Source organism: Nomascus leucogenys, chromosome 4, assembly GCF_006542625.1.
Source record: "Nomascus leucogenys isolate Asia chromosome 4, Asia_NLE_v1, whole genome shotgun sequence".
Lineage (NCBI taxonomy): Eukaryota > Metazoa > Chordata > Mammalia > Primates > Hylobatidae > Nomascus > Nomascus leucogenys.
Genome location: NC_044384.1, coordinates 103,228,948 through 103,246,137, shown reverse-complemented (window position 1 = coordinate 103,246,137; position 17,190 = coordinate 103,228,948). Strand labels below are relative to the sequence as shown.

The following is a 17,190-nucleotide window of genomic DNA, read 5'->3' as shown; positions in this document are numbered from 1 at the left end:
CAGAGCCGCCCCGCCCCGTCGGCCTCACCTGCTAGCCTCCTTGGAACCGGAACTGGGAACTTTCCCGGTTGCCAGGGGCCGAGGCGGGGGGGTCGCGCTCCGCACCCGCAGGTGCTGGTGGAACAGCGTCCCGGCCTCTTCCCGCCAGTCCAGAGCCGGGTAGCACCCAGGTCCCTCACCTGCCCGACCCGTTCTCCTGCCAGCGCCCGGCCTCGCCCCGCGCCCGGAGCTCCCTTTCCCTTCCTTACCCGGCTCCGGTGGTCATCCTCCCCAACTTTCTTTACCTGAACTCCAAGGCGCCTTGTTTCCCCGCTGCGCACCTGGCCCTGCCCACCGCCCCTGCTCCCAGTATCCCCAACAGCCAATCCCTCCTTCCGGCCCCCACCTCTGGCTGTTTGAGAAGAGCATGGGCTTTGGACCTGGGCTTGCGCCATCAACTAAGCCATGTAACCTGACACCAACCCCCCCAGCCTATTTGCTCACCAGTAAGTGGGGGTGATACCACCTCTAGCGGGGCTGTGAAGGCAGGGAACCTGGGCTGCAGAGGCGCACAAGGGCTCACTTCCTTCCTTTCTTACCAGCCCAGGACCCAGACCTGGACCCACCCCAAGCTGAGAAGCGTTGGGCAAGTCTGGGCTCCCTCACTGGCAAACACCTGGGCCTTCTGCGGGAGGAAACGCTGGCAGAAGGGTTCTCTCCTGGGGACCATTTGTCCCCTGTGCAGGGCCCTTCACACCCTGGCATGCCCACGGCTAACTCAGGAGCCAGAACCTGGCCCATCCTATTAGGACTTTTGGAGGACTTTGGCTCAAAGCCATTGGCACAGCTTCCTGGGAGGCAAAAATGTCACAGGCATCATCTGAAAGCCTCCAAGGCCTCCACAGGCTAGGGGAGCCTCAATCAGGAGGTTCAGGTCATCCACACTGGCTACTGCCCTAGAGCTACAGACACCCTCTTCCCACCTCCTGCTGGCTATCAAGGGTCTCCCGTCAGGTCACCCCTTTTCCTCCACTCCCATTTCCAGCACCTGAGTCCAGGTGCTTAGCACCTTGTCTGCACCAGCATAGCAATCCCTCCTTGGATCTCTCACTCTTAGCCTCTGACCTCAGACTGCCAACCTGGCACCCCGGGCCTCTGACCTCATTCTGCGCAACTCTCCCACACCCATCACCACCCCAGCCAGGACAGTCTGCCCCAGTCCCTCGCCCACTTTGGCTTTCCTGCCTATGTAGCTTGTAGAAGCCCCCTCCACATGCACAGAATCCCTCCCTCCCCAAATCCATTCATCCAAGCACACACCCTTCAGGACCTATCTCACCGTAGAGGAAACTGGGACTTCCAAACCCCACAACCCCCTTCATCTGTACACAGATACAGTACCTCCTGCCCTATGAGGAATGTGAACACTCTAAGCGCAGGGGTCTTTCCATCCCATGCCATTCTGGGGAGCCATTACTCACCAAGGATAGTGACTGAGGGACCAGGTGCTGAGAACCTGGGGTGAGGGGCATTTGGGCCATGCTCACTGCCCAAGACTGAACACAGGCTCCAAGAAGAAAGTATGCCTTATGGGAAACACTCCTGGCTCCACAGGCTCTGAGAGCTCTGCACAGGCACCAGTGAACGAGCCCCCACCTGCAGCCCCCCTGCGTACAGCTACCCTGCGCTCTCAAAGGGGAGTGGGTTCTCTGGAATGTGCCTGACTTCCAATACTCCAACACCAGGACTGAATACCAGCCCAAAGCTCCTGTTTACTCAGGGCACACAAGGCCACCCAGGGCCATTTAGTCGAGGAAGTCAAGGGTCACTGTTCCCCTCTGAAAAGAGATCATACACATGCCCCACTGCACCTCCCACCCGTGGGAGACCCCCCCTCCCTATCACTGCCTCTCCATGCACATTCCCGGTGTCCTGAGCTCTGCCTATGCCTGTGGAAGATATCCCCGGGCTGTGTGTGGGTGTGCACCCAGCCCCCGTGGCACATCAGTGCTGCCCAAAGCACTCTCTGTACCAGGGATCCAGATTGGCCACCAGTCCCTATACTTATGTCCCCAGCAACATTTATCAACCATTCCCCCAATCTCCCTTCCCTGCTCTCCTCTGATCACTCCTCCAGTACTAGAACCAGAAGTTCTCCCCCACATGGTAGAGAAAGTGATCCAGGAGATGGGAAGCAACCATGGTCACCAATGAGTAGACAGCAGGCTAGGTTCCACTCGCTGGAACTCCCAGGCCATCTGACACCGGACAGTCAGGTAACTGGAGGGCAGGCCAGGAAATCCAAAATGAAAATCTAGGCCTCAGGAGTGCATCCATAACAGTTCAGAAGAGGATAGAGAGATGAGAGAGGAACTAAAGGAGGTGACTATCCCAACTTCTGGCCCAACCTTCAAGTCTTAGATCTTGATTCTTAATGAAAAAAACTCAGTCTGATTGTTTTAAATAATAAAACAGGATATTTTAATTGGACATTAGCACAAAGTTTTGATAATTAATGTAAATGAACCTTGTCTACAAAGCGAAGCGTGCCTGCTGGTGAGCCACACAGATGCTGCTCCTTCAGATTGAGTTTGTACACGTCCCCAAAGGCTCACTTCATTGCTACGATTCTCTACCTAAATCCACATTCACAGCTATTGCCTCAGACCCTCTGGAGGAGGGGCCAGGGGTTAGCTGGCTCTGAATAGCATGTAGAGCACAGGCAGTGTGGCCACAAATGTCACACAGGTGACCAGGGTGCTATAGATGGTGTTCCTGTTGACTTGGGCTTCTAGTCTCTGCTCCGTGTCTGACAGTGCCAAGATCATGCTCCCCTGCTCCAGCAAGGAGCTGGGCATAGCCCCGTCTGCTGGTTCCACCAGGCCTGGGTGTGCTGCAGCCTTTACAAGCTGAACCACCCCAGCCATTTGGCTACAAGTCTTTTCTAGGCCATCAAGCTGCTCACGTAAGCCTTCTAGACATGAATGGACTTGCCTGGAATGACTGAGCTGCTCTTTCAAGGCAGCTGAAAGGACATCTACATCTCTGTCTCTGGTTGGGGGAGTACCTGCCTGTGACCCAGAGCCCTGCCCTGGCCCAGCAGCATGTACCAGGCCCCTCAAGTCCACCATGAGATTGTGGAGGTCCCTCTGCTGGCGGGAGTAGCTAGACGCCTGTTCTCGAATGGCCTCCTGGAGACTCAGAGGCCCCTTCTGTGCCTCCAGGAGTAAAGCCTTCAGCTCCTGTAGCCGGACACGGTTCACATAGGTGGAGCCAGCCACACCAATCAGGGCCCCCAGGACAGAGCCAATGAGGGACCAGTTCTTGGTCCTCTCAGCCCTTGTGCGCTCCTTCTCATGACTTTCCCGCACAGCCGCAGAGAAGAGGGAGAACTTCTCGCGCTCAGAGTCTTCTGCACGCAGATAGGCTGTGCGAAGCCTCTTCTCCTCCTGCAGAAGCAAAGCCATATCACTGGATTACATGGGCACAAGGTGACCCTGCAGCTATAGCCACAAGCAGATGGCTCACTACCTTGTGCCTGGCAGAGTACATGTTCCATAGACCCATGCTGAATGAATGAAGGTAGCACCAACCTGGCTGGGTCAGAGGGGCAAAGGAATTGGGAGTGATCAAAGTGAGTTGCATGATCGTCCCACCTGAGCAGTCCTGGGTTTGACCAGAGGTGCACTTATGTCTACACGAAGGGAAGTGTCCAGCACTCCCGAGGCCAGCCCCTCCATACTTCTCCTTCCTCAGCATTCTGAGTCCCAGGCTACGCTGCCCTGAACAGTTGGCCCCAGTACTCCAGAAGAAAGTACATGGATAGGCTCTGGAAGCTTGGGGTTCTGTCCATCCACAGGAGCTTCTGGCTCACCTCTGTACCAGGCCTCTGATTACAGACCAGTCAAGGTTTCCACCTGGCCCCTCCTAGATCTGCCAGGCTAGGGTCACTGTCCAGGTGGGAAAGGGCTGCCTCCTGAGGTGCCTACCTGCAGCATCCTGTGCTCGAGAGTAGCCAGTTCCAAGTACTGACTGTCCTCCCTGGAGACACGGTCCAAGCGGTCCCTCACCTCCTTCAGCTTGGCCTGGTGAACTTCCAAGTCCTCCCGAGCCTCTCGGACAAGCCCTCGAGCCACCATGAACACTTTCTCAGCCTGCAAAGAGAAAACCGGAGGCCATCTGCACCTTCCGTCCACACCCACACAGGCTCAGCTGCATTCCCAGCGAGGCTGTGGCTAAGAAGAGGTCACTGGGGTGTGAGCTACAAAGGGTGGAAACAGAATTCCTTAGACACTAATCCTGGCTCACCCAGTGGTGCTCAAAGTGCAGCCTTGGGCCACACCCATCAGAATCACAAGATTTAGCCATTCAAGCAGAAATAACATGCCCCTGAAAAAACTTGAAAACAGCTAACAATGCACACAATTTGTGACCATCAAACCTGTGTTGGTAGGCTGTTTCCCGTGTGTTGCCTTATTTAGGCCTCCTAACAATGCCATGAAAGTCACTGCTGCGGACTCCAGTTTATAGACCCGGAAACACCAGCTCAGCCAGGCTCACAATCTCCAAGGAAGGAGATGGCACTGTTTGTCTCAAAGCCCCAGCTGAACTTCCCACCTCACTACACTACTCCATGCCTAAGCAGGAGTGGGAACAGAGATGATAGAATGCATTTCTGCCACCACAAAGGACTTGACAACCACAACCAGCTCTTTCCACCTCACACTGTGACATTTCCCAGTGCCCTCTACCTTCACAAAAGATGTTGTAATTACATACAGTAACAGTACTGCAGCAAGCCCAGGTAACTCACCATCAATCCCCAAACAGTCCACAAAGGAAGTATTTGCTGGCCTCACAGACTGCATGTTAGTGGCCAGGGACTTATTGGTACACGGTAACTGTTTTCAAGGAAAGTAGGTGGCACAGTTACATGGAGACCTTCACCCCAAAAGCATCAAGCCCAGGTTTCCAAGTGAGAAATGAGGCCAAACACAAGTCTGGATGTGGCTACCCAGCACCACGTGACTGGTTTGACACATTTCCCAAGTCAGAGGGCAGGGCCAGCCACCCCAGCTCCCCTCCTCACCTCTGTCACCTTTCCCTGGGCCTCTCGAACCTCATTGAGTCCAACAAACTCTTCATATCTGTCCCACCAAGTCTTGGCTGTGGAGGTCGCTCGTTGCTGAATGCTGTGCCCCAGGGCTCTTCCCAGTGCTGGGAGGCGGTGATGCAGCCCGAGGGCCACCTCCTCAGGTCTTTTCTCTCCAGGCTGGCTTGGGCCTGGGCTGCAGAGAGTCCTGGTCATAAAGAGGTCCCTTCCAAGGAGGCCCCTCCGAACCAGTACATGGGGCACACCCACGATGTGCTGCATGGCAAACCCAGGGCTGCGCCCCATCATCCTGAGATCTGTGAGGGGGACGCCAGACAGGTCAGCTCACAGCTGAGAAAGGCTGGACATAAGTCAGTTTCGAGGCCTAGGGACAGTTCTGAACAGACTAATCGCCACTCAAATCATCTAAACTGAGCACCATGCTGTTGGGCCCAGAGACTGTGGCCCCTGTGGCAAGAGGATGGTCAGACTCTCCTCTGGGTGCTCTTGGACAATGGAACACAGTTGGGGAAGAGCCTCTAGGATACCATACCTTCCAGTGCCCGCCACCATGCCACACAAAGCAGACCCTTCCCTGCTACCCACTCCCCTACATCCCGCAGGTCTCTCTGCTGTGACTTGAATGAGAATCCTGGTGCCCAGGTTTCTGATGTCAAAGACAGTTTTGAAAACAGAGTTGTATACATGCTGACAAAGCCCCACAAAGATGCATAAATACTCCCTGCAATGTTGTGGAACTCAGGGGAATTCAGGAAGACTAAGATCCAGGATCATTTCTGTAAAACAATCTCAAAACCAACTCCCCAGACTCTCTAAGGACTGCCTCAGCACAAGGGAAGCAGAGTTTTTTTTTTTTTTTTTTTTTAGACGGAGTCTCGCTGTGCCCAGGGAGTGCAGTGCGCATCTCGCTCACGCAAGCTGCCCCTGGTCACCCATCCCCCCCCCTCCGAGCGGACTCAGCGCCCCCCCACGCCCCTATTTTGTTTTTAGTAGAACGGTTCAGCATGGTCCGATCTCCTGACCTGTGATCCCCCGCCCCCCCAAGTGCTGGATCAAGCGTGACCACCCCCGCCAGAGTTTCAATTCTGTGCCAGGACCTAAGGACACAGGCCATTTGTGATCCAAGACAGAAAATTCTCAGCTCTCCTCTAAGACAATTCCAGGGGCAAAAAAAAAAAAACAAAACAAAACTGTTTTTGCCACAGAGGACTTTTCTTAGGTTCATGCCATCCGTCTCCGCCCCCAGACTTTCCAGGCTACCAACTCTCAGTCTCACACTTCTTGACTTCCATAAGCTTTCTCTTTCCTCTCCAACCTGCCATTGCTCAACGGGTTAGGTTTCTCCCATCTTTCCCTTTTCTGTCTTGCTTTGATGTTTGGGCCTGCTTCTCATTACCTGAACAGCAGGGAGTCTCCTGTTATCCAGAATCAGGTCTCACCTGAGCCCAAGAGTGCCAGTGACTCTGAGGACACCAAAGAGGTGGCCAGGTGACCCATTTTCCCAGAAAAAGCTGAGCCAACAGCACCCTCCTCTGGCCAAACCACACCTCAAAGTCGCTAAGCACTGATCCTGGCTGTGAGCGCGACACCTGGTGGCCAACAGACCAGGCCACAGAGAGAAAGGCAGAGGGAGCTGCAGACAGGAAGGAACTGAAGGAGCTCCAGATACAGAATAGAAAGGGGCTTCCTGATGGAAGGTGATGTGAGACAGAGGCTCCTCACAGCACCCTAGCCTCCTCTCCATCATGCTGTGCTAAGAACTGTCTTTGGAGAAGCTCAGCGGCTTTGAAAACACAGCTGGTTGGGTAGAAACATGTCTTCTGGGCAAAGTGGGCCTGAGCTGAGAGCCGCAGAAGGGAACTTCACTGTGACAGTGATCCCAAGCTGGTGTCACACCCAAACCCCTGGGCCCCCTTCATAAGGCTGGGTTCCATGCCCATGAGGGTGCATACCATCCAGGCCCCAGCAGCCCAGTCAGACTCCCAGGCCTCAAGGCCAGCACCCACGACACATAGGCTGGGACCCCATAACACCCCTGCAGCTGTATCCTTCATCAGACAAAGCATGCAGTGTCCGCCATGGCTGGCACCACTTTCAACACCCTCTCTTCCCAACATCACTGCCCCTCTTGGCTTCCTCCCACCTTCTCAGCCTCCTTTCCCAGCACCTCCTCTACTAGCTGCCCACTTTTAGACCCCAGGAAGGTCACCCATTCCTGGCAGAGATGACAGCTACTGTCTCCTATGCAATCTCGGCTTTCTCCCCTGCCCTCCCCCACCCCCATGTTCTGCACATGGCAGCCCAAGGCTCTGTAACACAAAAATCAGATTACATCCCTCTGATGAAAATCCCCCCAACAGCTCCCATTTCACCTGGCGGTGGCCAAGAAACCCTGAGACCTCTCAGCCCTCATCCTCTTCCTTCTAATGCCATACTCTGCTCCAGCCACCATGTTGGTCTGTGCCCTGCCACCTCCTCCAGCTGGATGACTCTTCCTCCACAAGTCTACTCGGCTCACCCTGACATCTTCATCTTTGCCCAAATATCACCTCTCAGTAAGGCTTCCTTGACCACTCCCTCCCCAGCTACCTTCTCTGCTTTATTTTTCTCCTGATGGATACATTTCCTTATGTGTTGCCTATTCTCTCACTAGAACGTAAGCTGGGTGACAAGAGACTTCATAAGGGAACGTGGCAATAATTCCCAAGTTGTTTCTCCACTCTAGTCCCTCCCCTCAGCCTCTCTACCATCCCACTAGCCCCCAACCCTGGGCCCCATTTCTCAGCCCCCAGGATGTCACCACTTAGATGTTTCACAGGCCCCCCAACCAACAAGGGGAAGAATGTTCCTGGCAAAGAGAAAAGGTGGAAAGTGCCTGAGGTCGCCCAAAACCTGAAAGGCAGTCAGTGCAACTGGAAAGCAAAAGCAGAGAAGAGTGGATGGAGAGGCTGGATAGGTGAAGCAGGGCCCTGAGGGTCAAGTTCGGAATCCTGCCCCTTCAGACCCATTCTCCCACTCTATGTAGATGGCTGTCTCCTACCAACTGCCCCTTCCTCAAGCCTCTATCATCTGTTGCTCATCTTCACTTCCAGCTGATGGTCTGCTTGCTTCATTTTCCATCAAGAAAATAATAAAAAGTTGGAAGAGAACTTCCACAAACTCCCACCATATCTTCCCAACCACCAGTAACTGCCCCATTTCCACCTCCTCTCTTGATCCTCAGGATAAAAAACCCATGCTTCTAGGGAAAACCAACCTGTGCCCCAGGTTCCAAATCCTCTCTCCTGAGACATTGCTCAGTAATTGATCTGACACCCCCACCAGCAACTGCCCCATTTCTCTGGTTCCCTTTATAACCAAACTCCTTGACAGACTGCCTGAATTCACTGTTTCTGTTCCTCCTCCTCTGATTCCGTCCATCTCCCTCTGATCTGGCCTTCACCCGCTCCTCCTTCACATGCCGTTTTTCACTCGGTTTCCAGTCAGTCCCCATTCATCTGCCTCACCTCTGGAAACTGTAGCACCCCAGCACTTAGCACTCAGACTCCTCTCTTATCCAGTCCTGTGGTTTTAAAAATCATCTATGAAAATGGTCAAAAAAATTTATTTTGGTGATGGCCATACGACTCTGTGAATATAATAAAACCACTGAATTGTACACATTGCATGAATTATATGGTATGCAAGTTATATGACAATAAAGTTGTTGTTTTTTAAAAAAAACAAAACTATACTTTTGACTCCTCCAGCCCAGACCTCTCTCCCCAGGGTTCTAGACTCATTTATCAAACTTCCCAACCTATATCTCTGCCTGAAAATCTAATGGGGATCTCATCTTCCCCTCCCAAACCTGTTTTTCCCATAGCCTTCTCCATCATGGATGACAGCAATACCAAGTTCAAATATTCAGATCAACAACCTCGCATCACCCGATTCCTCATTTCTCTCCCACCTCACATCCATCTATCAGCAAATGCCCCTGGCTTTCCAAATCCAGGATCCCTCCTCCTCTCACCTCTGCCACTGCTACCAAATGGTCCCAGTGACCCACATCACATCTCTAGCCTGGATTATCCCAAGAGCCTCCTGACAGGTGTCACCCTGCTTCTATTCCAGCCCCTGCAATTTATTGTCAGCCGAGCAGTCAGTGTTCCTTTCCAAACACAAGTGGGACCATTGTCTCTCTGCTCAACCCCTACAATGGTTCCCCACTTCTCTCAAGGTAAAAGCCTGTCCTTTCCATGGCCTACAGGGAACCTACCCACTGGCTCTCATTCCTCTCTGACCTCATCTCCCACTAGTCTCCTTTTCCTCACTCCACTCCAAGCACACGGACCTTCTTGAAGTTGCTGGAACGCACCAAGTTGTCCCCAGCTCAGGGTCTTCACGACAGCTGCTATCTGTGCTGCTTGCTCCCTCACCTTCTTCAAGTCCTGCTCAAATAGTAGCCCCCTGGGAGGTCTTCCCCATGCACCCTATCAGATATGGCCATCCCACTCCCACCCTAGCACTCCTGACCCACTTTCTCTGCTTTATTTTTTCCATGCATATATCACATGACCTGCAATATGTATCTCGTTTATTTGCTTTGGTTATAGTCTGTCTCACTCACTAGAATTTCAGCTTAGTACCTATAGTACATACCCAGCAAAAAATGTACTCATCGGCCTAATCTCTGGACACTGTAGCATCCCAGCGCTCAGCACTGTTATTTAAAAAAAATAACAACTTTGGCAGGGTGCGGTGGCTCATGCCTGTAATCCCAACACGTTGGGAGGCTGAGGCGGCGGGATCACGAGGTCAGGAGTTCGAGACCAGCCTGGCCAACATGGTGAAACCCCGTCTCTACTAAAAATACAAAAATTTTCCGGGCATGGTGGCGGGCACCTGTAATCCCAGCTACTGGGCAGGCTGAGGCAGGAGAATCGCTTGAACCCAGGAAGCAGAGGTTGCAGTGAGCCAAGATCGTGCCATTGCACTCCAGCCCGGGCGACAAGAGCAAGACTCCATCTCGGGGGGAAAACAAAAAAAGCTTTATTGATATATAACTTGCATACCATATAACTCACACAATGTGTACAATTCAGTAGTTTTAGTATATTAACAGAGTTGTATGGCCATCACCAAAATAAATTTTTTTGACCATTTTCATAGATGAATAAACAGAATTCGCAAACTGCTGCACCCCTGACTATATTATAAAACAAACTCCTTACAGGGGTTTCCAAAGCTATAGGACCACGTGATACAACTCCCGTCCACTTCTGCCATCTCCCCGCCTAATCTCCCTCCACGAAGCTGTGCTTTCCTTGGTTCCAGGAAAGCGCCGAGCTTGACCTTCTTTGCACATGCCCTGCTGTCAACCTGCAGTGCTCTTCCCGCGCACGGCCACAGGGCCTTCCGGTTAAGTACCCCTCCTGCGGTTCCGGATTCTAGCCTAGCAGGACAACCCTATCTCCTCGTACCTGGCGCTGCCCGACCGAGCGTCTGCCGCTCAGTTGACCTCTGACCTGTTAGTACCCGCCCCTGGAGTGCCGCATCCGGTAGCGAGAGTTTAACTTCCTGACTAGGAGCCAATCAGCGGGGCCGTCTCGCTGTCTACGACAGAGGGTGGGGACAGACGCTCCGTTTCCGGCGGCAGGGTCTGGGGAAGGGGCGGCAGGCGCCATGTCCGGCCGCGAAGGTAAGTGTTCCGGGACGGTGAGGACTGCGGGGACGGCGGGGTGGGGACCGGGCGGCAGGGGCAGGCCGAACGTGCTTGTGTCGCCCACAGGTGGCAAGAAGAAGCCACTGAAACAGCCCAAGAAGCAGGCCAAGGAGATGGACGAGGTGAGGGCGGGCGCGGAGGCACGGGCGGGTGCGCGGGGGCTGGGAGACAGGCCTGAGTTGAACACGCTCTGCCTCTCCCCAGGAAGATAAGGCTTTCAAGCAGAAACAAAAAGAGGAGCAGAAGAAACTCGAGGAGCTAAAAGCGAAGGCCGCGGGGAAGGGGCCCTTAGGTAAGTGGGGGCCGAATGGAGCTCAAGCCGGCCAAACGCTATGAGCACCTGTTGGGATGAGGGCGTGGGCATGTCTTTTTCCTCCCTCCTGAACTGCGAGGTCTCGTTTTCCGACGTCCGCTGCAGCGGATGGTCTCTAGCCAGTCTCGGATTTGCAGCAGCAGTAAAGGCCGGGAGCTGGAAACGAGGTCTCCTGCCTCCCAGGCAGTCTGGGCTTCCATTCCTTAGAAAGAGTTGCAGAAACGGAAACACTGAAATGTATTTACCTCAGACGCACATTCATAGTTAAGTTTTTCAGTCTTCCGTCTTACCCAATTTTTTGCCCCAAATTCGTATTTCACTGCCTTCTAGTGTTTGAACCTTACTTGACTTAGAAGTTTTTTTGTTTTGTTTTGTTTTTTTGAGACAGAGGCTCACTCTGTCTCCCAGGCTGGAGTGCAGTGGCGTGATCCCGGCTCACTGCAACCTCCACCTTCCGGGTTCAAGCGATTCTCCTGCCTCAGCCTCCCAAGTAGCTGGGATTACAGGCGCCTGCCACCACGCCTGGCTAATTTTTTTTTTTTTTTTTTTTTTTTTTGAGACGGAGTGCGGCTAATTTTTGTATTTTTAGTAGAGATGGGGTTTCACCATCTTGGCCAGGCTGGTCTTGAACTCCTGACCTCGTGAGCCACCGTGCCTGGCCAGTTTTTTTTTTGTATTTATAGTAGAGATGGAGTTTCACCATGTTGGCCAAGCCAGTCTCGAACTCCTGACCTCAAGTGATTCTCCTGCCTCTGCCTCCCAGAGTGCTTGGATTACAAGCGTGAGCCACAGCACCTGGCCAACCTTTTTTTTTTTTTTTTTTTTTTTGTACTGCTTATATTATCTCTAATATATGCTTTTGCTTTCTGAGTCTTTTTACTTCTGGGTATGCCTAGACTAAAAGATAAAGTCCAGGCTCTTCAGTGTGCTGTTGCTCCATATGCTTTTCTAACTGAATCCTCCACCTTTTTTACATCTTTTATGTAGTAGGAATTCATTACACTTCAAAATATTTCTCAGGCCCAGCAGTTCTAGTACTTTATGTGCATCATAAGCATTATTTTACATTCATCCAACTAGTGATTATTTCCTCCACAGTTGTTTATGCCCCCATTTGAGCACTGTGAGCCCCACTAGGCATGATGGAGACAAGGATGGTGCAAGTGTCATCCAGGGCTTCCCAAGACCTCTCTCCCAGTGGGTTTGATCCATTATTGTTTACCTACCCAGCACTGAGATTCTAGCTCTTGAGATTCCTTTTCAGAATGGTGTAAGGGGCCAGGCACAGTGGCTGACGACCATAATCCTAGTGCTTTGGTAGGCCTAAGCAGGAGGATTGTTTAAGGCTAGGAGTTCACAGCATCAAAGGCAGAGCCTGTCTACAGAAAAATTTTAAAATTAGCTGGGTGTGGTGGTGGTGTCGGCCCATTTCCTGTAATCCCAGCTATTTAAAAGGCTGAGGCAGCCTCGCTTAAGCACAGGAGTTCAAGGTAAGAGGATTATTTGAGCACAGGAGTTCAGGCGGTAGTCAGCTGGGATCGTGCCACTGTATTCCAGCCTGGGAGATAGAGTGAGACGCTATCTCAAAAAAAAAAAAAAAAAAAAAAAGGTATCTTGCACCCTCTTTTAATCTGTGATTGTGTATAGGGAAAAGACCAGTCCTTAGTGTAACTCTATGCTAGTTGTTTCTCATTGAGCATCTCTAATTTTTATTTTAAGGTTTATTTTGTCAGGCCCCTTTGGATCTTCTTTCCTGTATTAGGCATATGTAACCCTACACTTTTTTTTTTTTTTTTAATAGTCGCCCAGGCTGGAGTGCAGTGGGCACATCTCAGCTCACTGCAGCCTCCGCCTCCCAGGTTCAAGTGATTCTCCTGCCTCAGCCTCCCGCGTAGCTGGGATTACAAGCGCCCGCCACCTCACCCGGCTAATTTTTTGTATTTTTAGTAGAGACGGGGTTTCACCGTGTTAGCCAGGATGGTCTCGATCTCCTGACCTCGTGATCCGCCTGCCTCGGCCTCCTAAAGTGCTGGGATTACAGGCGTGAGCCACCACGCCTGGCCTATGCTGTTTCTTAAATCGCCTACTGCGTTCCACATATATGGTCATTTGTAAATTGATAGAGTATGCCAGGTGCCAGGATCATAATACGGAAGGTAGTGTAACATGGCAGTTAAGAATGTGGACTTTGAAGTCAGACAACTCAGGTTGGAATCCTGGCTTGTCACATACCTTAGACAACACCTAACAATAAGACTTCTTTTTTGGCTGGGCATGGTGGCTCACAACTGTAATCCCAGCACTTTGGGAGGCTGAGGTGGGTGGACCACTTGAGGTCTGGAGTTCGAGACCTGCCTGGCCAACATGGTGAAACCCCATCTCTACTAAAAATACCAAAATTAGCCGGGTATGGTGGTGTGCGCCTTTAGTCCCAGCTACTCGGAAGGCTGATGCATGAAGAATTGCTTGAACCTGGGAGGCAGAGGCTGCAGTGAGCCAAAATTGCACCACCGCAGTCCAGCCTAGGTGACAAAGCAAGACTCCATCTCAAAAAAAAAAAGGGGGGGCGGGGCTGGGGTCGGTGGCTCATGCCTGTAATCCCAGCATTTTGGGAGTCTGAGGCAGGCAGATCACCTGAGGTCAGGAGTTCGAGACCAGCCTGAACAATATGGTGATGCCCCGTCTCTACTAAAAATACAAAAATTAGCCAGGGCTTCTAGTCCCAGCTGCTCGGGAGGCTGAGACAGGAGAATTGCTTGAACCCAGGAGGCGGAGGTTGCATTGAGCTGAGATCGTGCCACCGCACTCCCGCCTGGGTGACAGAGCAAGAATCTATCTCAAAAAAAAAAAAGACTTCCTTTTTCTGTAAAATGGGTTGATATGGCATGAGGATTAAATAAGCCAATCTGTGAAGTATACAGAAGTGTAGATCTAGACCAGTGCACAGCCAGCCACTGCTTGTACTCTGTCTCATCCTCATTTTTCCTTTTCCTAGAACAGACAGTATCAGTGAAGCTGCTATCCATGCTTGTGTTAAAGTGAATGCCCAATACAAAAGCCAGGCTTTACTAAGGTCCACAGCAGGCCCATGGGGCTTCTACCATAAGAACTATATTTTTCCCTAATTGTGACTATTTTTCTTTTGCAGCCACAGGTGGAATTAAGAAATCTGGCAAAAAGTAACCTGTTCCTTGTGCCTGAGGAGATGGTGACCCTTTATTTCATCCATATTTAAACCTTTCTATTCCCTGCCGTAACATCTTTTGCCACGTATAGCTTGAATTAAGTGTTGTCTTGGAGCTGTTGTACATTTAAGAATAAACTTTTGTAAAAAAAGAAAAAAAAATCTTACAGTGGCTCATCATCTCTTTAGTTGTTTTCACTAAGTCATTCCTACCATAACTGTGAATTTAAAGTAAAACCAGCTCAGAATCTTGCCAGTCTGCTCTTTGGTCCTTGTTCTACCCTAAACTTTGTATCACCTGAAATTAAATCAACTCATTTGAAAGGATGGCGTTCTTGTGTGGTTGTATACCTGACAGAATACCTTACATGAGGTTAGTGGAAGAATTTGCACTTTTTTTTGGTGAGGGAGGGGGTGGAGTCTCACTCTCACCCAGGCTGGAGTGCAGTGGCATGATCTCTGCTCAATGCAACCGCCACCTCCCAGATTCAAACTATTCTCCTGCTTTGGCCTCCCAAGTAGCCGTGGTTACAGGCACCCGCCACCATGCCTGGCTAATTTTTTCTATTTTTAGTAGAGGGGAGTTTCACCATGTTGGCCAGGCTGGTCTCAAACTCCTGACGTCAAGTGATCTGCCTGCTTCAGCCTCCCAAAGTGCTGGGATTACAGGCATGAGCCACTGTGCCCGACCAGAATTTATGCTTTTAAAAGAAAACCCATCTTTATGTTGTGACATCCAAATTGCTGTATGTTTTGATGAGACTTGTTCATCTGTTCATGTAAGGCGTCTGCTATATGCAGGCACTGGTGTATGTACCAGGGAACAGTTCCTGTTGTCAAGCAACTTCTCTACTGTGGAAGAGGCAGGGCAGGGCAAATTATATGATCCTCCAAGTTGCTGGCAGTGAAGTCCCCATGTGCACAAAACAGGTCCAGGGCAGCAACTGCGGGAAGCCCCAGCCCACTTGCTGGTGGATGGAGGGGGTGCCAGTGCCAGGCAAGGGGTTGGGGGTGAGGCAAAACAGGGGCTCACTCTACCTCCTGCTGCCCAGGACTGGAGTCCCAGGCATACCTACTGCTTGCCCCTCACTAAATGCAAAGACAGAGACCATCCGTAATGTATGCTAAATATGTTTTAAAACGCTTAGCTGGGTGTGGTGATGCATTTCTGTAGTCCCAGCCATTTGGGAGGCTGAGGTGGGAGGATCACTTGAGCCCAGGAGTTCGAGGCTGCAGTGAGCCAAGATCGCACCACTGCACTCCAGCCTGGGAGACAGAGCAAGACCCTGTATTTATTTAAAAAAAAAAAAAAAAAAAAAAATCAGAAGCACAAGTATTTGGATTTCCCTCCCAGGCCCTTAATACAACTATGTTAATAATGCTCAGCTTTCTCTGAGAATGTATTTTCAAAGAGAGCCCTGGAACCATTATGAGACTTTGCTAAATCAAAACTAGGTTTTAGAATATTGAAAACTTTCATGATTAATGTACTACATATTTTTTTTTTTTTTTTTTGAGACGGAGTCTCGCTCTGTCGCCCAGGCTGGAGTGCTGTGGCGCGATCTCGGCTCACTGCAAGCTCCGCCTCCCGGGTTCACGCCATTCTCCTGCCTCAGCCTCTCCGAGTAGCTGGGACTACAGGCGCCCGCCACCACGCCCGGCTAATTTTTTTTTTGTATTTTTAGTAGAGACGGGGTTTCACCGTGGTCTCGATCTCCTGACCTCGTGATCCGCCCGCCTCGGCCTCCCAAAGTGCTGGGATTACAAGCGTGAGCCACCGCGCCCGGCAATGTACTACATATTAACGCGGGAAAGAGGGCAAGGGGAAGCCTGTGTTGGTCCTCTCCAGAAAGTTGCACAGCCAGTAGCACCCTTCAGTAGGCTTCAGGCATTCCCTATGGGGCCTTGCCAGCTGGCACCCAGCAGTATGCTGCTAAAACAAACCTGAGCACCAGTGATGCACACTGTTCCTGAGAGCAAGTTACTTGGTGGAACCTATCCCTCTTTAACAAATGAACAGTCCTGTCTCCAGGACCAGAGTCCTGCAGCAATTAAGCATGCAACATTTGGGAAGCCATCTGAGGGAGACTACCAGTTGCTCCAAAAAACTTTAAACTCCTTAGACATTGTAGGCCCTGATAGCACTCCCTTTTTCATTTACTCTTTTTATTTAATGCCTTCACAAACATTCCTAGGACACTCACAGGTGAAGTTCGGCACTGAGCAGGTAAGGCTGAAAGAGTCTTGCTCCTGTTACTCTCCATTGCCAAATTCTCTATTGCGGCTAACTGTTCTGCACACCACAGCTGCCCAATAAAATTTGTCAGGCACGCAAGCCCACCTCAAATTGCTGCTCCTTTGTGAAGCTTTACCTCTGTTCGCCACAGGTAACTCTTACCTGGCCTTTGTGTGGCCTCCCTTTCAATGTAGAATTCTCGTGTTAGTCTTATGTGCCAGCCTCCTACCCCTCTATCCTGCTAACTTGACTCAACCTGTAGGACAGCCCAGGTGCCATTTACAGGGGGACTTCTTAACCTCCTGAGCCCTATTCTATACAACCAGGGCTTAGGAAAAAAAACACTCCAGCACTCAGAGGAATGAATGTTAACAGCCTGAGCAGCTCCCACCCCCTCCCACACAAGAACAGCTCCAAACATCATTCCTCCTTGGACTTTCCTCCTCCCTGGGCCTACCTCAAATGTATACATGGGAAACATTCACTATACCGGAAGATGTCTGTACACGACAGCTGTATTCGTACTCCTCACCCAACAAATTACACTCTCCTCAAGAAAGCCTCGGGGTTTGTGGGAGGTGGGTCTGGCGGCAGAAGGAAAGCGAGGTCACGGAGACCACATCCCTGAATGCTGCCTGGCTCGACTCAAACGCAACAC

At 51.3% G+C, this 17,190-nt stretch overlaps 1 protein-coding gene and 1 non-coding gene across 4 annotated transcripts; one reads left to right on the top strand and one right to left on the bottom strand.

Annotated features, from left to right (window-relative positions):
* Window positions 1-2,433: 2,433 nt before the first annotated feature.
* On the bottom strand, window positions 2,434-11,537 carry CCDC51 (coiled-coil domain containing 51). 3 transcript variants are annotated; one of them, XM_030811866.1, is made up of 4 exons: window positions 10,558-10,623; window positions 5,069-5,388; window positions 3,969-4,133; window positions 2,434-3,428 (listed from the first exon to the last, which is right to left on the bottom strand). In XM_030811866.1, exons 2-4 carry the CDS (start codon window positions 5,378-5,380, stop codon window positions 2,670-2,672), a joined length of 1,236 nt encoding a protein of 411 aa, XP_030667726.1. In that variant the 5' UTR covers window positions 5,381-5,388; window positions 10,558-10,623; the 3' UTR covers window positions 2,434-2,669. The 3 variants fall into 3 exon arrangements, with proteins under 3 accessions (XP_030667726.1, XP_030667727.1, XP_030667728.1); XM_030811867.1 differs by lacking the exons at window positions 5,069-5,388; window positions 10,558-10,623 and adding an exon at window positions 11,140-11,537; XM_030811868.1 differs by lacking the exon at window positions 5,069-5,388.
* On the top strand, window positions 10,683-14,623 carry LOC100589120. Its single transcript, XR_001113520.2, has 4 exons — window positions 10,683-10,775; window positions 10,866-10,921; window positions 11,004-11,091; window positions 14,261-14,623. It is a non-coding gene; the product is annotated as an uncharacterized LOC100589120 (transcript).
* The last annotated feature ends 2,567 nt before the right edge of the window (window positions 14,624-17,190 follow it).